Source organism: Bidens hawaiensis, unplaced genomic scaffold, assembly GCF_021521415.1.
Source record: "Bidens hawaiensis isolate Kalapana, Puna unplaced genomic scaffold, B.hawaiensis_p1.1 tig00015453_1, whole genome shotgun sequence".
In the NCBI taxonomy this organism is placed as follows: Eukaryota; Viridiplantae; Streptophyta; class Magnoliopsida; order Asterales; family Asteraceae; genus Bidens; species Bidens hawaiensis.
This window is the reverse complement of record NW_027492383.1, coordinates 430,214-452,024: the sequence shown is the minus strand read 5'-3', so window position 1 is coordinate 452,024 and position 21,811 is coordinate 430,214. Positions and strand designations below refer to the sequence as shown.

Genomic DNA, 21,811 nt, shown 5'->3' with positions numbered 1-21,811 from the left:
CATGTAAAGTTGTAGCTGTAGATGGTAAGTTCTCGGAAATAAACAAACAATATAAAAAAACGGAAAACAAGAAAAAAGGTCTTATTCGGTATTGTAGTCGGTATCGCTGGTATCATCCAAATCTTCAGAAGAATCTGTTTCAGATGTGTCAACGGCCTCATCGGTTTCAGCATATTCCGCCGGTTGGTAATCGGTTGTTGCCATTTTGTCTTTTCTCTTTTGTTGCCTTTCCTTTCGGCATTGTTCCCTTTCTTTTCGCCTGCGTTCCTTCTCTTCCATAACTTTCTTATGGTTACGTGAGTCATGACCACGAACCCGTTTGTTACATTTTGCACAAAAACGTTTTGGTTTTTTGCTTTTCTTCTTAGCCTTCTCGCCTGGACCAATCTTGCGCTTGCGAGATCCTGAACCCTTATTTTTAATCCCTGTTGGTGGCTTTATTGTGATTTGCTCAGGTAGCTTGTAGTCAATCAAATCTTGTATTATGGCGGAGTTGGTATCATAGGAAGGTTCTATAGGAATTTTTTCCCATATTTTGTCCTTGATCTGATGCATCTGATCGACCAAAGATTGGAGAAGTTATATGTTTCCTCGTGCACGGTCGGCGCACTGATTGGTCAAAGACAAAAACTGTTGCCTTAGTTTAAATCTTTCATCAAGGGGAACGCCGTATCTGGTTTCAATCTTGAACAGTGATGAGGGTAGGCCGTCACTCCTCCATCGAGATGGAATGTATTTTTCAGGGATTTCATCAATTAGCTCGATTTGGAGGACGTTGAAGATGTGTCTACACAGGTAGCTGATGCGAGTGAAACTCTTACAGGAACATGAAAATGTGTTGTCATTGGGATTGTGAGTCACCTGCAGTATACGTTCGATCAGGGTGAGTAGTTAGTGACATGACAGTAGGTAAGTGACAAATGTAAGATATTTTGTTACATGACAGGAGATGTACCTTAAATTCGCCAACAAACCCATTGCGTTTGTCTTTGTGATTGATAAGATGAATGTTTAGTCCATCTGCGGAGTAAACACGTGTACGCGCAAAATGATACAATCCCTTTGTAATCTCTTTATGAACTTCTTTGAAAATTGTTATAGTGTAGACGTAGGAGGCGTGACGCTCGATTGGCAAACGGGTCTCTAACGGCGGTGTCTTTGTTGTGGTATCATTTTACAATCCGCGCTGCACGTGTCGTTGAGCATTCAATGCCATTTCAAAGCAGTTCATGAATTGAACATGATTGTTGCCAGGGCTAGAATATACTTTGAATTGTGAGTTGCAACTCTCAGAACGTGAGGTAGTCTTCATCAAACAACACTCATTGGAATATCTCTAAAGTAAGCCGGAACCCAACTTTCCCTAATAGCAAACATGTCTTTTAACCATTTGTTTTCTGTTAAATTAAATTCGTCAATCAAATCATGCCATCTGGATTCAAACGTGTCGGGCTTGATGAATACGTTCCAAACCAGCTTGTTAACACGACATCTAATTTCTTCATTAACCTGAATCTCACCCTTCAGCTATAAAACAAAAAAAAGTAACTAGTATTGTTGAACGTGCAATAGAGCCAATAACTAACTTAAAATGACCGTCGCATACCAAAATAATTAAGAACAGGAATAGAACATTCTTGTTGAAAGGTGTATACATACCTTAACAGGTATTTTGTTTGTAATGTGCCACATGCACAGTCTATGTGTAGATTCAGTCAAAACAGATGAAACCGCTTGTTTCATTGCTGGATCTTGATCTGTCAACACTAACCTGGGCTGCTTGCCATGAGCTGATAGGAACGCATCTAGTAACCACTGGTATGAGTCAATCGTTTCGGAATGTATTAAGCCGGCACCGAAGGTAACACATTTCTTGTGACAGTCAACGCCCGTGAAAGGGACAAAAATCATGTCATGCCTAAATTAAAATAAAGTGTGGTAAAATAGAATTATAATTTGTTTCCGAGAAACATAACGCGATATTTGTTACCTGTTTGTTGAGTATGTTGCATCAAAAGCTAGCACTTCACCAAACATATTGTAGTTGCATATAGATACGCCGTCAGACCAGAATATAGACCTTAGCACACCGTCAACAACTTTGAATTGGAAAAAAAATCCTCCAAATGACTCATGTTGTGGGTAAACCTATCGACAATCATCAAAATGAGTTTTGAAGCAAAAAGGGAAAATGATAGTACATTGATGGGATTGATCTAGTACATGGATAAACTAGATTAAAAATTACCATAAGGCCAGCAATATGATATGCGAAGATAGGCTTGACAGATTATATAGCAACTGATAAGATATAAAGATAATGAATGCCGAACCTAGTGGAATTACATCTTGAAAGATTGATACTATATCTGATTTAAAGAAAAGTCAAAAGTCAAAATGATTACTGTGTGTGCATGCTTTCATTTTTTGAAGAAAATTCTGCTTTGTTTTTATTTTATTTTGCAAAGAAATTCAACTTTATTTTTTCTTTATTTTTATTCAAATATTGGATCATCTCCTGCGCGATAAGATTATCTGACCTGAGGGTTAATATTTGAGTATTCTGCTATATTTTCTTAGTATTTCGTATAAAATCTTGGACTTTCTCCGCGCGATAATTCGAGATTATCCGAATTGAGGGTTAAGATTTTATGCAATTTCAACTTATTTTTTATCTTTTTATTTTGTTGAAATGGAACCTTATCTAAGTGTAGTAATACCGATCTTAAGGGAAAATTTTGACATTCTGCTTTATTTTCTTGTTATTATTTTTGCATGAGTCATAGTTAATCAAAATTTGAAAAAAATCAAAAGAAAAACGTACATGTGATATTCACTGTATAAAAGATAGAAATGTTATATCTGATTGATGGGGTCCACATATGGTTTTGTGCCTAATTGAACCAAATTAAAGCATATCGTAAAGTTTCCGACAAGTCTGTGAAAAGTTTAAAAGGACAATTATATCTACAATCATCGTTGGGTTACGTGTATAATAATCATCGAAATTGAAGTGTTACTTAGTGATAGTTTCGTCAATATGATTCCCTGCTCAACTCACAAAAATATGTACTGCTTTAATAGTTTAGTCGTTTAATGTTTTTCATTATTTGTTATTTGAAATTTTTTGAAAATTCAAAAAGATTTTTCTTTCTTTTTCAATTCTGCTTTAGTTTCGATTTACCAAGCTAGCGAATAATTCAAAAAGAAAAGGAAAAGAATTGATCCCCAAAAAGATTTAAGTTAATCGTTCTTAACGTAACTTACAACTGGTATCGGTTGTGCATTTAACGTAAAAATCCGCTTAAGTTAAGAATTACCGATCAATGGTGATCGGGTAATTTTAATGTATGCAATTAAAACCTAAATGGGTTTAGTTGAATATTTAATTCTTTGTTTAAAACCCTAAATTGGATTTAAATATTATTTAATTCCTTAAATGAGAATTTTGTCTGATTCACTAAGGAACTTGGTGATTCGTTAAAATGGTTTAACGAATGTAATACCATTCGTTATTTAATCATAACGAATGAGTTTCTCATTCTTTATAAATACATTCGCTTCCGTTGTGCATAACGAATGAATGACATCCATGTGACCATTAACAAATGGAATGGATTTAATGTATCATTCGTTAAGAATTTAACGAATGACACTCTCTTTCGTTTGAAACATTAACGAATAACATATATTTATTAAAGTTTAACGAATGAATCCTTATTCGTTCAAAATTATTGACGAATCAGGAAAATAAGTTAACGAATGAGGCCATTCCTTAGTTCAAATTTGAACGAATGACCTCGAAAACTGTGAAATTATTGAGTTATAATCCCAATGTGGCTAGTTAACTTATCTGAGTCTGACAACGATGCGCTATTTACTAGTCAGATCAGATTTGCTAACGTAAGTGACTACGAGCTTGCTATGCAGTTTCAGAAGGTTGTTAGAGTCTGTTATGCATACAAGATACACAGTTGCGTTGACTGGAAGACCAAGATGTTCCAGAGATAAAGAGCTCGAGACGAGGGGGAGTTTGTTAATACATGTTTTGTACGTCTCGATCTTTATCAAGGTTATTAATGTATAGTTTAAAGTATAGGGGTTATAATGTAATTATGGCAAAAAGGCCATTCGCTCTATTGCGTGTTACATTCGTTATTCGTCTAATTGTAAACTCATTCGTTAACCCTATTTAACAAATGAGATAACGAATGAGGGTCATTCGCTATCACTTAAAGTATTAACGAATAAGCATATTTATTCATTAAGGTATTTGTAACGAATGACCTATTCGTTAAGTTAAGTTTAACAAATGGGGTCATCTTCCTATATATACCCCTGTAATCTATTCTAATAGTAACAGTTCTAATTATTCCTTGAATTCTCTCGTTACTCTGCCGAATTGTTCTCTCAACCTACACATCACACACACTAACGTATCTCGAGCATAACAGTATACCTAGTCAACATGAGCATCGATGTAATCACAAGATCTAGATCCTTAATAAGCTCTCTCAAGAGTAATTATCATTTTAAATTATGTAATTGTTTTTATCTATTTGTTATATTTTAGTTAATCTATTTTTACTAATTTTTTATTATATTGCTATTTATTTAAATAAAATTATAAAAATTAAATATTTTATAGTATTGTGAAATTCTTATTTAAAATAAATGTAAAAGTAAGTGATGATGTAAAGATGGTTTGAGAAGTTGTGTTGTTGAAGTAAAAAATGTGGTTTTTAAGAAGCTGATGTGACAATGATGTGGCTGGTTTGAACTAAAAACCGTTGGAGATGGTCTTATATTGTTCAAAACCCTAATATCCGTACATATTTGAATTGCACTTAGTTTAATTCGGTTCGTAATCTACTAATCTAGTAATCTGTATGTATGTATCTTGATTCTTGGCTATTATATTGGTATTATATATTACTTTACTGTGAGTTCTTGTTATTTAATGATTTTTATTATCATTATAGGATCAAGGATAATAGTTTTGACTACACCACTATTGTAGACTTCACCACCGAAGTTATACCCGAGTTAGAAACGTTCGAAGGCACTAAGCAGGTATTTTGGGTATCGCCATGGATCGTATCTACGGTGAGTGTTGAAGTTGGTGAGGGTGATCGGTATTTCAAGGTAAATGTTAACACAATGGAATTCAAAGACTTGACTTTTGAACAATTTTCGGACCTCAAGGCGGTTATCGTTCAGCAACATGAAAGCACAATGGAATCTTATGACATGAAAATGATTGGATCTATGCTTATATCTATACTATCGTTGAATCCACAACTATACTATCGTTGAGAGGAGGCATTAAAATCAGTGTCAGCATTGACTTTTAAGAAAGTCAATGTAACTGTAAATTATAGCAAAGGTAAAACATCGTTGTATTAGATTTATTTTAAAAATAAAATCTTCATACCGATATTGTTATATTAAATATTGTGTGTATAAAGATAATATTTATGATCAAATGTTATTACATATTAAAAAACTAAATTTACTAGGTGATGTAAAATAAATGTCAAGTGTCTTCTTGACCAAATGTTGATAATGATGAATTGATCATGAAATGAATTCCTAAAATATCTCAGTGCTCTATTTCCAATTTCTCCCTGTATTCAAAACAAAATCAAAAGCAAAAAAGCAACGTTGACGATTATTCAAAGCAAGAATCCAGTTTTGTAATATAATTATTAACTCTATATCAAAAACTTAATCAAGCAAAAAACTTTACACATATGTATCCCGGATTTTGATGATTTTTCAATAATGGACAAAACACATATGAAGCTAGAAATTAGTCTATGGTTTTTTCGTTGTATTACTACTAGAAAATATACCTTTAATGACATGCGAAATATGACAAACAAGCCGTGTGCCATAAAAAATTGTCTATCTTTTATAAAATTTAAAGGAAAGATGCCACATATATTTTGTGTGTCATCATTTTAGTGTCATAAAAAGTTAGAAAAAAAACACGGAAATACTCTTTGAATAATTTTGTCATCTTTGTGTGTCACCTTATAATTCTAAACCCCGGCTTGTTAAAAAATTGAATCGAGCCAAGCTTAATTAAATGACTTGAGCTTTTAGTTTGACTCCATTAATAAACAACCTCAAGTCTGAGCTTGATATATCGAGATCGAGCCTTAACTAGCGCAGCTCGGATCGGCTCGTTTACACCCTTATCCATTGGGATATAGAACACTACAACATAATGGAAGAAATTAAGCTTCTGTGAAACTCTAACAAACCTCAAAACTCATAGAATTCAATTTATTCTCCTGTGTTCATACTTTAAAATTCGAATTCCATATTATAAAATTCAACCTAATTACAGGCTGTTTCTCGGATACACCATATAATTCACATCAAAACATCATAACAATGCCCTAGCACCAGTAAAACCCTCGGTTCAATCTCCCCTATCCTGTAGATTGGAAGAAATACCTGCATACTTGAAGCATTGAAGGCCAAATCGGAAACACAAATGACAGATTGAGAAAAGACCTAGGGCATCACGAATAATTGTGACTTTTCACAATCGTGATCGTTGCTTCTGTAATCGTCTTCACGAAGAACAGCAATCCTTGCAATTTAATCATCGAATGCTTCTATCTGGACGAAAGATGAAGAAGCCACTGCTCATTTCAGAGATCGGTTCGGTCTATCCACCATATCTTTCACAGAATCCGAAGGTCTGTATACTATTTTCGCTTAATCGATTCATGTTTTGTTCGATACAGACAATCTGTCGCAGCTAGTTTACACCCCTATCGGTGAATTACATTATGAGTTTAACTTCAAAAGTATGCTGTATATTTGATGATGTTATATATTTGTTGATGTTATGTGGCTAGTCATACCAAAACAACATGAAGTTTAACTAGTTGCAGGTGTGGTACTACGGTTAGGGCTCTGGTTATTAAGAGTACAGACTGATTGATGTACAAAACTATATTAGGGTGTAGATATTTGTTGTTGAAATTTGAAAATAATATAAGGTCCTTATGCTGGTTAAGTTAGTGTTTACCATGTTTGTTAAGTCTTCGTTTTTTTGTGCATCTACAATTCCCTTCGGTTCTGTTTCATATGATCAAACATGTATTCATTTGATTCGTGTTCATCGCTGTTCTTTAGTTTAGGACTTTAGGCCATATGTTTCAATGTTTAGATTTCAGGATTGTTGTAGTTTAGGTTGTGTTTCCATGCTGATTTATGTTATAGGTTGCAAATATTCATCAAAGTTTTTAAAAATATTATGTAGAGGTAACTTATAAGTATTCTGTGACTATGTATTAAATTATATAGCTATCATATCTCGAATGAATTCAAGTGTATAAATCTCAAGAATGTAACCCTATACTTATTAGCCTGTATTACTTATAGTTATCAAATGCGCTAGTTGCACTCAAGGCGCATTGGCCTCACAAAGTGAGGGTCTGAGAGGAAAAAAAATGCACTTAACTAAAAAAATTAAAAATATATTATTTATGTGGAAAATAATACTATTCTTCAAATAAAATAAACAAAAGTATGTTTTATAACATCTGCCATCGTTATCATTTCATCACTGTCATTTTGGTTAATGAATCTCATCATAATTAAGTCTTCATGTTTGTCTGTATGTATATAGATCTAACCATCATGAAGAAATGTACATTATGTAAAAGAAGTATATAACCGAATAGCACGAGTTAAAAGATGGAAGATACTAATGTATGTTTTTTTTTTCAACTATTTTGTTGCTGCAGAACAAAGGCGATCGACAAGGGTATTGGTGTGGATAATATGCATTACATTATTATGGTCTCTGGAAGGTAATATTTGTATGGTTTTTATATATTTAAACGTTAACACTTTTAGAAACTATGAATTTAAGCTACTGTCTTGCCTTTAAAGGTTTTTTTTTTTCTTTTTTCTTTTGACATAGCTAAGAAGATGAGCAGATTAAGGGTATAGTGGCAACAAGATATACCAAAGTTATTGTTGCATCCTACACAACCATGTTGATAATTTGCTAACAAAAATCAAATTACCAAGTGATGTCCGCCCTTTCATAGATGCCGCAATGGGTTAGGTAAAGCTTTCAACATAATTAGCATGTTTCATCTAATTTTAATCATCTTTCACTAATCTAATATTTTTCTCAGCTTGGGAGAGGGAACGATGAATACACGGATGATGATATTGATTGGAATTCGTGAAGAATGGTAGACTTTTTTTGACATCGTTTAGTTACTAGTGAAATTTTGTATCAGCGTTAATGAAATGTTAACTTTGAAATATTGTTAATTTTGAAAGTTTTTTAGTATTTTATGAAATATTATATGAAATGGATTGCTTTGCTATGCATGAATTTTAAGTTGTATTATATACATTAATTGCGTGTCAATAACCATTTTTATTACTTGAAACCATGACACGCAAATGCGTGTCAAAAATGATGTCAAGAACGCATGTCATAAAAAGATGACAAACAAATTCGCGTCATATTTATTTTATGACAGGGCCTTCCTTAACACGCTTTGGCGTGTCATCTACCTCCTTTAATGATGCGCATTGCGCATCATTAAAGGCCTACTTTCCAGTAGTGTATGCAATTATTAATAATTTAGTATACATACTAGGATATAACCCGTGTAATACACGGGTGGTTAAAAAAATACAACAAAAATGTTAAATTTAATAATATACGTAATAACATACCTTGCGGTCTCAAAAACATATTAAAATATACTTATATATCTAAAAATATATTTAATACAACATATTTTTATCTTATGGATTTACCTTATAGAAGAATGATTTTGTTTTAATAATATAGATAAGTAGATTAAAATTAAATAACGTATTAGATGTAAATTATAATTTTGGAAATTATTGAGGTGGAATCTTATGTGGATAGTTTAATTAAAAGCCATGTGAAAGCCATGTTGCTTTTATATAATAGTTAGATAGATTAGATATGACGATGGACTTTAATTTATATATGTCTAATAATGTGCTCTTTATGTATGTATGAGAAAATAATATGAAAAAGAAAATAAAGAAGATTCTTCATAAAAGTGACAAAATACATATGCTATACGACCCGTATGCCTAAAATCATACAACAGAAGCTGACTGGCCACGTTTCAACATCTATCTTAGAGAGTAGAAACTCGATAAATTAATACTCGATTATTTAATAAACTCTCTAAGATAATATTTTTTGCCGGTCCCGACTCGGGGATAGGGTGCTAAATTAATAATTCGCTAAAATTATAAGATAATACATTTTTGATAATTTCTTTAGACCCTATATAAAATATAAATTAATAATTCCTTATATATAGCATATTACATGAATGATTTATGAAGGTTTCTTGAAAAATGACTTAATTGTCTTTTGTTTTTTGTTGAAATCAATTTCCCCTTGAATTTCGTCTCTAATTTTTCTTAGCATGGTAAGAACTTCTGGTGTTGTTTTCTCATAGCTCAACAAGAAATTGTTCAATGTGATTGCCGCTTTAATAGCTTCGTTTCGCGAAGGGGGCTCCATTGTAGAACTTTTATCATCTTCTTCATCGATATCATCTTTATTAATTCCAATAACGCTTTCAATAATTTCTTCATCAGTCAACAACTGTGCAACTACATTTTCTTCTGGGTGAGTCAGAACATTATACTATAAATTAATAAAATATTAATTAATATATAAATTAATAATTATTAATTTATCGATTAATTAATAACTCTTTTAATTAATAAATTTTGGTGGTCCCAAATGTATTATTTTATAGAGTTTCTACTATATATGCATAAAGTTTGAGTCATACTTCAAGTTTGGCCAAGTTAATTTTTTCAAGTTCAAACATAGATGTGTCATAAATTTATATATATATATATATATATATATATATATATATATATATATATATATCCAACCCCTTATATTATGTGAGGGGTGTTTTTATAATTTAGAGGGTGATTCAGGGTATTGTGAGTGAAGAGTTTTTTTATATTTTAGAAAAAATAGTGATTTTTCTGTATATTTGAAAAGTTACTGTTCATCCCCTATAATTTTTTAATATATTTTGAAAATAGTTGTGAGTGAAGGAAAGAGAAAAGGTAATGATAAAATGTATAAAAAGTAATATTTAATTGAAATTGAGAAAGAAAATAAAGTAACTTTTTTTCTCCTGAAAACATATATAAAAATTAGTAAAAAAATGTTAAAAAATAGCAAAACATTTTTTTTTGATATTTCGATGTTTTGTATTAAATGTTACAACATATATTACATGTAACAAAAAAAAACGATGTTACATAGGGTTTTTATTTACAATTAAAGTGAATAAAAAATATAAATGTAACTTTTTTTCTCCTGAAAACATATATAAAAATTAGTAAAAAAATGTTAAAAAATAGCAAAACATTTTTTTTTGATATTTCGATGTTTTGTATTAAATGTTAGAACATATATTACATGTAACAAAAAAAAAACGATGTTACATAGGGTTTTCGCGGGTTTTCACAACTCAAGTGGGTTTTCATTTTAACCTTACCATATATATATATATATATATATATATATATATATATATATATATATATAGCGGATGGTTCATGAGAGAAATGATATTACTGTGATAAATGTAAGGAATGAATATGAGCCACTAATTTTAATTTAGGTTTTAAATGCTTAAAGATAAATAAGGAAAGTATTAATGCATGCTCCATGTTCAATTAATATAACTAATAAATATAATAGTTATCTATTTAATTAATATAACTAATCAAGTTTTTATAATTGGAAAATATAAAGAATTCATTTATTTTTATAACTTATTTTTTTCTTTCTTGAATTTTTATCCTACATAGGTACAATTTATTCATACATTAAAATTTCTTTTTAACCAAAACCAATTTCTTCCAACTCAATATATTAATATCAATCAACACGTATTTACATTGTGATGAATAATACAAAAAACTATCTTGCACGTGTTTACATTAAATATCAACAAAAAAGGACACAACCTACACAAAAACATATAACCTACACTTGTTCTAAGAATAAGAAAACATATAACCGACACACAAAATTCAGCATCAATAAACTACACACGCACACGAAAACGTATAACCTACACACGAAAAACATATAACCTACACTCGAAAATTTTATCCTACACATTTAAATACAATTTATTCATACATTAAATATTTTTTCTATCGAAAACCAATTTCTTCCAACTCAATATATCAATATCCATCAACACGTAGGTACATTGTGATGAATAATACAAAAACTATCTTACATATGTTAGCATTAAATATCAATAAAAAATATACAACCTACACAAAAACATATGACATACATTTGTTTTAAGAATAAGAAAACATATTACCTACACACGAAAAACATATAACCTACACACGTATAGGATGTGTGTATCTTTTTCTAGTTTATATAATTGTTGATGTCGAATTACATATGTAAGTTGTATACTCTTTTGTATTTTGTACGTTTTTATTGCTCAAAACAAGCTTAGGTTATATAATTTTGTGTATGTTGTATATTTATTGTTTATATTTAATAAACACATTTGTATGATAATTTTTTTATTATTATTTATAACAATATTTTTTCTAAGTATATCAATTGGAAAAAAAAATAATATGTTTTGATAGTTATTAATTAGAGAGGATTTATTTTGATTATATTAGCTGTATTAATTGAAAAGAGAGAGATTTATTATGGTTATTTTAGTTGTATTAATTGAACAGAGAGAATGCATTTATTGTTGCATTTACATTTTTTTCATTTATTTTTAAACATTTAAAACATAAAATAAAACTAGTAGTCCATATTCATTTCTCACAGTAATTTCATTTCTCTTCTGAACTTAAGCCTATATATATATATATATATCGGAGATTTCAAATTAGAACCCCTTTGAGTTTTAAGAACTCGAAAGAACTCAGTGTAACGATTTTTTTTCGGATTTTTTTACACGTGCGTAATATATTTAGGTTACATATACGTAAAAAAATTACAGAATTTTTTACGCACCGAGTCAACTTTTTACATATGTGTAATGGATGTAAAAGTTAGTGCAATCACATACATATTTATTCTCTCTCCTACAAGGAAGGGATATTTTGAGATTTAAGAACTTAATAACTCAATTATTAGCCACACATTTAATTAAATATATATATATATATATATTAAAAACCATGTTCTCCTCCATTCGCTAACTTTACTATTCATATCAAATTTTAACCAAAAATTTTATCATTTACTACTAATCAAAGTATTAAATTTGGACTACAAAATAGTGACGGATTATTATTATTATTATACATACACACACAAAACTCATTTTTCATGCTCAGACATGTCATTAACGTTTTTGTCTACCCACTTTTCCGCTGCCTGCTTACTTTCTCTTCGCCGTTCATGCAATCAAGTAAGCGTCCGTCCACTGTCCTGCTATACATTCGTCATATGTTGACGGAGGCGGACTTCCGTTTCTGTCTTCTTTGACGGCACGTAATCAACAGGGAACATACAATCCTCGGGTTAGGTAACAATCCATCCAGGTATAAATGTTTAAACTTCTACTGAGTAACTACTGTCCCACTATACGTTCTCCATATGTTGACGGGGGCAGACTTTCGTTTCTGTCTTCTTTGACGGCGCGTAATCAACAGGGAACATACAATTCTCTGGTTAGGTAACAATCCATCTAGGTATAAATGTTTAAACTTCTACTGAATAGCTAAAAGTGTATATAATCAAATTTAGTTGGAAACCTAGAATAAAGCGATTCTAGTTGTGCAGTTTTCTTACAGATTTTAATTGTATGTCACGTACTAAAAAAACAACTGTGTATCCACCATCACTTAACACACTAATATATCTGCGTGTCGCAACGCGTGAGTATAAAAACTTGTTGAAAATAAGAAAAAATAAACTCTATTCCCACTTTCTCTATACATGTTCTCTCAATGTTTTTTATTTATTATTATTATTATTATTATTGTTATTATTATTATTGTTATGTTATTTTATTATTATTTTGTGTGTGTTTTTTTAATAATAAAACTCAAAGCAACTCCCATCATAGGTTAAAATTCCTAAAATAGCCCTTTTTTCTCAAAATTATTTAGAATTTGGACTGTCAAGACACATTGTGAAAAGATAAAAATAAAGAGGGAGCATGCCAAATTTCGAAGGAAAGTTAGGTAGTAGACGAAATTTGGGGTAAAGTCCAAATTTTTTTGTAATCTTGGAGCAAAAGTTCATATTTTTCCAAAACGTTTTTTTTTTCAAAAAAAACCGTCTTGAGAAACTGTTTTTTTATGTTTCTGATCGAGGCAATTTGGTTTCGTTTATTTATATATTAATTATTTATTAAATGAATAAATTTTATTATCTATTATAGCTGTTTACTTTGTTTTATTATATTTTATTACTCCTACACATAATAGATTAAATAATATAATTATGAAAAAGGAGATCACTATGTTTTAATTCATAATGCAGCCTTGGAATTGCATTGCCAAAAGAGTTTATCATTTGTCGTTGGAATAAAATGCAACAAAAAGTTATTATGGCTTTCACTTCAAAGAAACTTAGATGCAAGAATATCTAAATAGGCTTATGCTGGGTTCGATAATCAGTGGTGGGCTGAATTAAAATAAAAAACCCAAGGGTAGGAATTGAAAGAAAAACGGAAGTTGACCGCTGTACAAGGAGAGGTTTCTTTTGGGGGCAGTTACGGACACAAGGAAGAAAATTAATTTCTTTTAAAAAAGAGTTACAAGATCATAAAAGAACAATTATAAAAGAGGTTCAACACCATTGGAAATCACTGGACATCCATGCTTGAAGATTGGAAAAACAAAAGTGAAGATGATCTCCACAACCATGAGCGGCTAATTCACCCATAATCATTCCTGGGTGTAGGGTTTTGTAAGTTTTAGGGTTTTTTCACATATATGATTTGAGACAATATTTTATGTAATCATTTGGTTTGAATGACATGAATTAAGTAATCTTGTATTATTATGAACTTGCGTTGTTAAGATTTCCTTGCATCATTGACCTCGTAAGATGATCATTGACAATTATTCTTTATTTTTGACCGGTCCGACGACGACCGATCAGTTTCCTATATTTCCCGTCCATATTTTCAAATTCTTGGAAAAAGAGATTTTGAAATCTCGTATTGAGAGACCACCACCACCCACCGTTCGCCTTCTACCACCACCACTACCGCCACCACCCACCACCACCAATGCCACCCACCGTTCGCCACCACCACCATCCACCCCCCACCACCCACCCACCATCGTCACCACCCACCACCATCGTCCGCCACCACCATCCGTCACCACCACCCATCGTCCTCCACCACCACCGTCTTCTCCATCATCTTCATCTTCATCTTCATTTTCTTCATCATCATCTTCATCTTCACCTTCTTCATCTTCATCTTTACCGTCGGGTGGTAGACGGTGGTGGTGGTGACGGATGGTGGTGGCGGTAGTGGTGGTGGTAGAAGGCGAACGATGGGTGGTGGTGGTGGTGGTGGTAGAATCTAGTCTCTCAATACGAGATTTCAAAATCTCTTTTTTCAAAAATTTGAAAATATGGACGGGAAAGGTAGGAAACATAAAAAAGCAGTCTCTCAATACGGTTTTTTTTTTTAAAAAAAGAGTTTTAGAAAAATATGAACTTTTGTTCCAAGATTACAAAAAAATTTGGACTTTACCTTCATTATTTCCCAAAATTTCGTCTTCTACCTAACTTTCTTTCGAAATTTGGCATGCTTCCTCTTTATTTTTATATTTTTCCAATGACAGTCCAAATTCTAAATAATTTTAAGGAAAAAATGACTATTTTGGAGTCAATACTAGCATACTTCATCTAAATGAAGTAAACCAGGCGAAGGATGAAACTTATGCCATGCTAATTTATTAACTCAAATATGTGCATATGCATCTGTTAGCTCATATTGTCAAGTGTCGGTCGGCGTATGGTTTCCGGGGAGAACACCTAAGTCAAATTCTGAAGTCAGCGTGGACCCGGTTAAGACAACATAGTCTGGTCAGAGTAGGGCATCGGGGCTCTCCAAATTTGGAGAGTGCGGTAGCCTAAATACAAGAAAGTCCCCGTTCTAAAAAAAACTAAGACATATGCAGTAGTCAACTAATAAATATTGATTCTCTGTTTAAGGTTATGTACTAATTATTTAGGTTATTTCGAACGGGAAAAAAATCGCACGGTATTTTGAGTACCAAGTTAGCAAAGCACAATGGGTCGGATTGAACCATACCCGAATTTCAGCATATGACAATACCCACAACAATCCATAAATCAATTTTACCTCCCTCTATAATTCAGAGTTAATGTAGAATATAGATATAACAATTAATAATAATAAATGCACAAAACTACGTTAGCGGGACCACGACAGAAGTGCCCGCAACACATCGTTGTCTTCGAGGACGTCTAGGTGTCTTCCCCCACCCCGTTAAGCTTCCATCCTCCAGTCCCACCACCTCCAGCAATGGTGGTGGAGGTGGTAGGGTGGCGGAAGGAGGCGGTGGCTCCACAGCCGCCACCACAGACTTACGCTTTCCCTTGGTTCCGTTCCTCCTCGTCAGACCTGCATTCCAAGAATGCCCGGTAGCTCTCATTAACCCTCCAAAAATCTGAAGATCTTCGGTTACCTCGTGTCTGGAAAGAGAAACCAACCCAGGAAGGATATCCCTTTGGAAATCCCTCCTGGGCCTACCTCGTCTCGCTTGGCCCCTTCTGGGTCGGGCCAGGCATGTTGATGGGCCTGCTTCATCTGGCTCCTGGAAATCAGAAGCCAGAGGCTTTGGCATGTAATCTTCTTCTTTAGTCAACTCTTGTTTCAAAGTCAACTCTTCATATTCGTCCCGCTCATTCAACACAAAACTCGCATTTTCAACTACCTCGACAAACCATAGGAGGCGGTCATTGTCATTAGAATGAACCACCACCTCAGACGTGGACCCGACTTGATCTTGCTGACCGGATATCTCGGTCAGCCCGGTCATCGCAACTATTGCTTCAGCTGCCACCTTGGCAAGAAACTCATCATCAATGGCTTCTTCTTCCTCGGGTACAGCAGGCGCTTCTAAATCAATCTCCATCGTTATCTTCTTCACTTTCTCTGGTACTAAAACATCTTCTGCCTCGGTCAAACAAGAATTCAAATCAAACTGATTCTTGACTTTATCGATTTCCATGTCGGGTTTTTTCCCAATATCAAAATCTTCCATATCAATCTCCTTGTTTGCATGATCATCCCATGCGACATTAATATCAAATCCTCGATTCTCCGTTTCACCTTTTGTTTTCCCATTTTCACGAGGGCACCAAAGCGAAGCCGAAGTGGACACAAGCGATGACGATTCATTTTTCGAAACGCAAGAATTCCCAAAAACCGAAAACCCGAGAATCTTTTCATTTTTAATAATATTCGGTCTTGCTTGAAGCCATGGCAGTACTGTTTGATCACATTTTCTTGAGCTATTGCTGTCGTTATTCAAGTCAATGCCTTTCGTAGTATCAGTCAAATCTATAAAGTTTGAACCTTTAAAGATCTTTTGTGACCTGTCATCAATATTATTGTACTTTCTATGATCAAAACCACCAGAAGGCAAACGCGTATACGGATCTTTTGACCTGGATGACGACCCGTGAAAAAATTCGTTTGATGTGTAACGTCCGTTCACATGCCACTTGTCTCTAGAAACCGCATGGCTTAGTGGAGATGATATAAAAGATTGTTGTCTCTGTAATGAAGTCAACTTTTGAATCAAACCACCATTTGACTTTCCCCGAAAATTACCCAAATCTGTCGACGGGATACACAGAGTGGGAAACGGTAAAGGGGTAAAACAGTAATTATCCTGAACTTTATTAGTTATTCCTGTTAAAAGAACAAGCATAGCAATTAACACGCGGGCATAAAAAATATATATAAAAAAAAAGACAAAATAAACGTTACCTGTTTCACGAGTCGGGTCAAGACACAGTGGCCCGTTTGGTTTAGCCGAGGGTCGAAGACCATTAACTGACCCATGACTCATTCGCTCTTCAACAATAACAGGTTCGTTAACATTGGGTAACCCACCGGGGCCCCTATAACTCGATTCTTCGGATGCGTGTTCATGGTCATCGTTGTCATCAGGCGGGAGTTCAAGGTCAAATAACTTTTTTCTAACTTTTGATGGTCTATTATCCATTATTTCACAATCCTTGAAACTATTATTATTATTATTATTATTATTATTATTATTATTATTCCATTTTGGTATTTGCCATCTATGACCATCTTCATAGGATGGTGATGCGTCGATCGAAATATGGTGTTGATGGTACTCGTTTCTTTTAACTTCTTCCATCATGTCTCTTTGTCTTCTATAAAGACGGTGAAGTTCAAAAACCTGTTTTTTAGACACAAAAAAAGTCAAATACATTAGAACTCTTGAAAAGAATTTGACTTTGACCATTAAGATTTGAGCCTAGTACTTCCCAAATCTGATCTTGATTTCTTAAATAAATTAGGGGGTGTTTGGATGTGCTTTTTTAGTGATTATAAGATATTAAATCATCAGAATCAGATAATCAAATGTAACAAAACTGTGTTTGGATGTGTTTTTAATAGTTGGTGTTCTAATAAACAGAAAAAAAATGTTTATTGTTTGGAATTCTGATTATTTATCAAATTAATACATAAATTTCCCAAAAAATACCCTTTTTGTGAAAAGAAAAAAACTGAGACGGGTCATGTGAGACGAAATAAAAAAGCCTGAAAATTTATGTTAAAAGTAGGGTAATTAGGAATATTATTTTACCATTTAATAATCAGTTTATCTAAACATAAAAAATTAGTTATGGTGATTACAATGTGATAACCAGATAATAAATTTCAAACAGCAAGTCCCCCCCCCTAGACGTATTCGTCGGTTTTTTCTTCGCAAATAAAATAATTCTTACCAATTTCAACGCTTTAGCTAACGAAACCGACACTCAAAAGTCAAAATGTCAACTTTTGTTACCTGATTCTTGAAAACCGCCTCATGTTCAAGCATTTTTTGTTTTAATCCATCTTTATCACACCCGGGATTTGCATCTGCAACGGTTCTTGGTATATAAGTGTTGTAATAATGGCCATTAGTCAAACTTTTATCGCCATAAAACAGAGGCCAGCTGCTGCTATTTGAATCCTGGTTAACGTCCCCCATCGATTAATACCCTTCGAAAGAGCTTTTGCAGTGTACTTCTGTTCCCATTCCTGTTGACCAAATATATAAAAGTCAACGTTACTGCCACCGAATACTTCACATGTATGTTACATGTTTAGAGAGACGTTTAAACAATTATGCGAATGTTACAATTCTCTACTTAAAATTGGTTATCTATTTAACGTGCACCTAATTAATTGTCGAAAAAAGTGAGCAAACTTTACAATCTTTATTGTCAAACAAAAGTAGTCCAATTTTCAAAATTTAGCATAAAGATAAACTTAATCATGTGAAGTCATCATATACAAGATTGTGCCTAATTTTGCTTTAAACTACTTTTAATAAATAATAATTGCAATTAATTGCAGCCTAACATCACATTCAATTAAATTTCATAACTGTCTCATCAAGTTGAACAAGATATATAAATATGATATATTTTTTAAAAATTTAGAGCAAATTCAAACAATCTTGAACCACAAATTAACATCTCAACATCCCTAAATTATAAAAATTTACCCAAAAAAAAAATCTCAAATGTTCAGCTTAAAATTAATGGAGACTCTAAACTAGAGAAACAAAGATTACAGACAGATCCAAAATTATAAATCTTGATTATCAAAAACCCAAATCAAGAAACTAAAAAAAAATAATAATTTAAAAAAATAAACCCAAAAATATTTAAAAAAAAAAACAAAATATTAAAAGAATTTACCTTATACCCACATCCTGAAGTCCCCTGAGCTTCAAGAATTCACCGTTGACCAGTTTCTTGAACAAGAACTCAAGAATCTTGAAACAAGAATTGACAGGTGGAAATGAAAAATGACAAATAACAATTAATCTTGATTCTTTTCAAATTCATAATCTTGATTATCAAACACCCAAATCAAGAAAATAAACAAAATAATTTAAAAGTAAAAAAAAACAAAAATATTTTTTAGAAAAAAAAACAAACAAGATTAAAAGAATTTACCTTATACCCACATCCTAAAATCCCCTCAGCTTCAAGAATTCATCGTTGACCAGTCTCTTGAACAAGAACTCAAGAATCTTGAAACAAGAATTGACAGGTGGGAATGATAAATGACAAATAATAATAATAATAATAATAATAATAACAACTAACAAAAGTTGTTGTTGGGATAATAATAATAATAATAATAATAATAATAAGCCCACCACTGAAGGAGGTTAGATCGTGAGTTGATGAAATAAAGGAAGGTTTTTTAGAGAGAGAAAGCTAAGGTTTTGGATGAGAGAGAGAGTAAGAGATCCCAGATAAGAAATCTTCATTTCATTTCATACAAACAAAAGACCTTCTAAGAACAGTGACATAAAACATGTCAACATCTGGTCTTCTTTTTATTCTCTGTTTTTTTCTTTTAATATTCATTTCTTTTGCTGAAATGAATAAATTAATGATTTATGGGGGGTTTCAAGAAATTAGTATTTTTGGATTTTTTTATTGTACAGACATTCATGAGAATTTATTGGCATATGATAAAACTGTCAAATGTATTATTATTGTTTGTATTATTGGTATTACATCAAATTAGGGGTTTGAAGTTCTGACATGACTAAAAAAACCTGACACAAACTTAATATGAAATTCGTGGCTTGTTTGGATCAATTTGGCGGGTTGACCCTACCCATTTATTTTTATGTGTTACTTGTAATAGTTTGAGTGGGTTGGATATCTTATACCAAGTTTAAAGTATTAGTTGTGGTGAATAAAAACAAATGACAAAAAACTCTTGTGTCAAAAGGTTATGTTCGGATGAACCTGTGAATGTTTGAGTTCATGTCGGGTTAGATCCATTTAAAAAAAACTAAAAATAAAATCTAAGCCGTATTTAACGAAAAAAAATTAGTCTGGGTTGAAGTTAATTTAAAAGTAAAGAAAATAGAAAAAAAACATTTTCTCTCAAGAAGTTTTTAAAATTTTGGTTAATAAGGTAATTTGGTGTAGAGAAAGATGGAATTTGTCAATGATGACTCAGGGGCGAGCCAAAGGTAGTCGGGCATTGGCCACCGCTAAGGGCCCGTTATCGAGAGATGACCGAAATTAAAAATAATGTTTATATGTATTAAAAATTATGAGTAATTCAGGACGTATTTCTAATTCTAAGTTAGGGCTTGATTAAAAAAAAAAATTCTAGATACTTAAGTCCACAAATAGTTGCATCCTTAATAGTCTGAAGTTAGAAGTTACTCAAGTTAGCCAACAATCCAGTTGATTAATTAATGATCAGCCGAATAAGCTAGACTTTTTACTCATAAGCCTAGCAATCCACAATATATTTAGCGGGTGTAGATTCCTAATAAAAAATTCTTATAACTTTTCAATAAGTTAATAAGTTACAAAAATGTAACGTATTAATTTATCACTCTCACACCAAAAGCATACCCAAACACCTTTTTACTTTTTAATAAGTTGTAAGTAGACTAAAATAAACAATCCCAAACACCCCCTTAATTTAGATATAAACCAATCAAAACTCTCATAAAAAAGATTGCATTCAATAAAATAAATAAATAAATAAAAGAGTTTGTGGTTGATGTAAATTGGGGTATTAAATGGGTTGTGTATTGAAGTTGACATGTACCCGAGTTTAAACGAACAGGAAAACGAGCCAACCTATAACCGACCGGGTTGACCCAACCCATTTAACTAAATGAGTTCGCAGGTTCAACCCAAAACTAACTTGCACATATTTATACCAAATCCAAATCCCACAAAATTCGTGTTAGATTCGTACCATGTCAGAAATTCATACCTCTACCGAAATAAATTAAGATCAATAATGAAAGTCAACCTCTGTCTGCATCTATCATATATATATATATATATATATATATATATATATATATATAGGGTGGTAAGGTTAAAATGAAAACCCACTTGATTTATGAAAACTCTAGAAACTTATTCTCAACCATATGTTTTTAATTAAAGTTTAAATGTGATCCACAATTAAAGTTAATAAAAAATGTAAACATAAATATAACTTTTTCTCTCTCCTGAAAACATATATAAAAATTAGTAAAAAAATGTTAAAAAATAGCAAAACATTTTTTTTTAGTTTTCGATGTTTTGTATTAAATGTTACAACATATATTACGTGTGTAACAAAAAAAAAACAAAAAAAACGATGTTACATAGGGTTTTTACAATTTAAGTTAGTTTTTCCATTTTATACTTCCCCTATATATATATATAGATCTTTGCATTGTTGAATGGTATCTCAACTAGAGTCAGCACTATTGACAAGTCACATAAAAGTATAAAACCAAATCATGTTCCACGTACGTTTTTGACCTAGAATATTGTACAAATCTACCACCGACCGTACTTTGAAAAAATAATAACCTATTTTTTCTTTCTATAATATTTTAAATTAATAGACCATTTCCTAATACTAACTAATACTAATGGGTTGTTTGTATCTCTTATTTTACCTCTTTATAACTTTTTTTCTTTTTTAATAAGTCACAATATCAAACACATTAA

At 32.1% G+C, this 21,811-nt stretch overlaps 2 protein-coding genes across 2 annotated transcripts; both read right to left on the bottom strand.

Moving 5' to 3' along the window:
* Nucleotides 1–1,311: 1,311 nt before the first annotated feature.
* On the bottom strand, nucleotides 1,312–2,037 carry LOC143549282 (protein FAR1-RELATED SEQUENCE 5-like). The gene is made up of 3 exons (XM_077040215.1): nucleotides 1,991–2,037; nucleotides 1,660–1,918; nucleotides 1,312–1,527 (listed from the first exon to the last, which is right to left on the bottom strand). The coding sequence occupies exons 1-3, from the start codon at nucleotides 2,035–2,037 to the stop codon at nucleotides 1,312–1,314; spliced, it is 522 nt and encodes a 173-aa protein (XP_076896330.1).
* Nucleotides 2,038–15,410: 13,373 nt separating this feature from the next.
* LOC143549281 (uncharacterized) lies at nucleotides 15,411–17,295 on the bottom strand. Its single transcript, XM_077040214.1, has one exon. It carries the CDS (start codon nucleotides 17,293–17,295, stop codon nucleotides 15,469–15,471), a length of 1,827 nt encoding a protein of 608 aa, XP_076896329.1. The 3' UTR covers nucleotides 15,411–15,468.
* Between the last annotated feature and the right edge of the window lie 4,516 nt (nucleotides 17,296–21,811).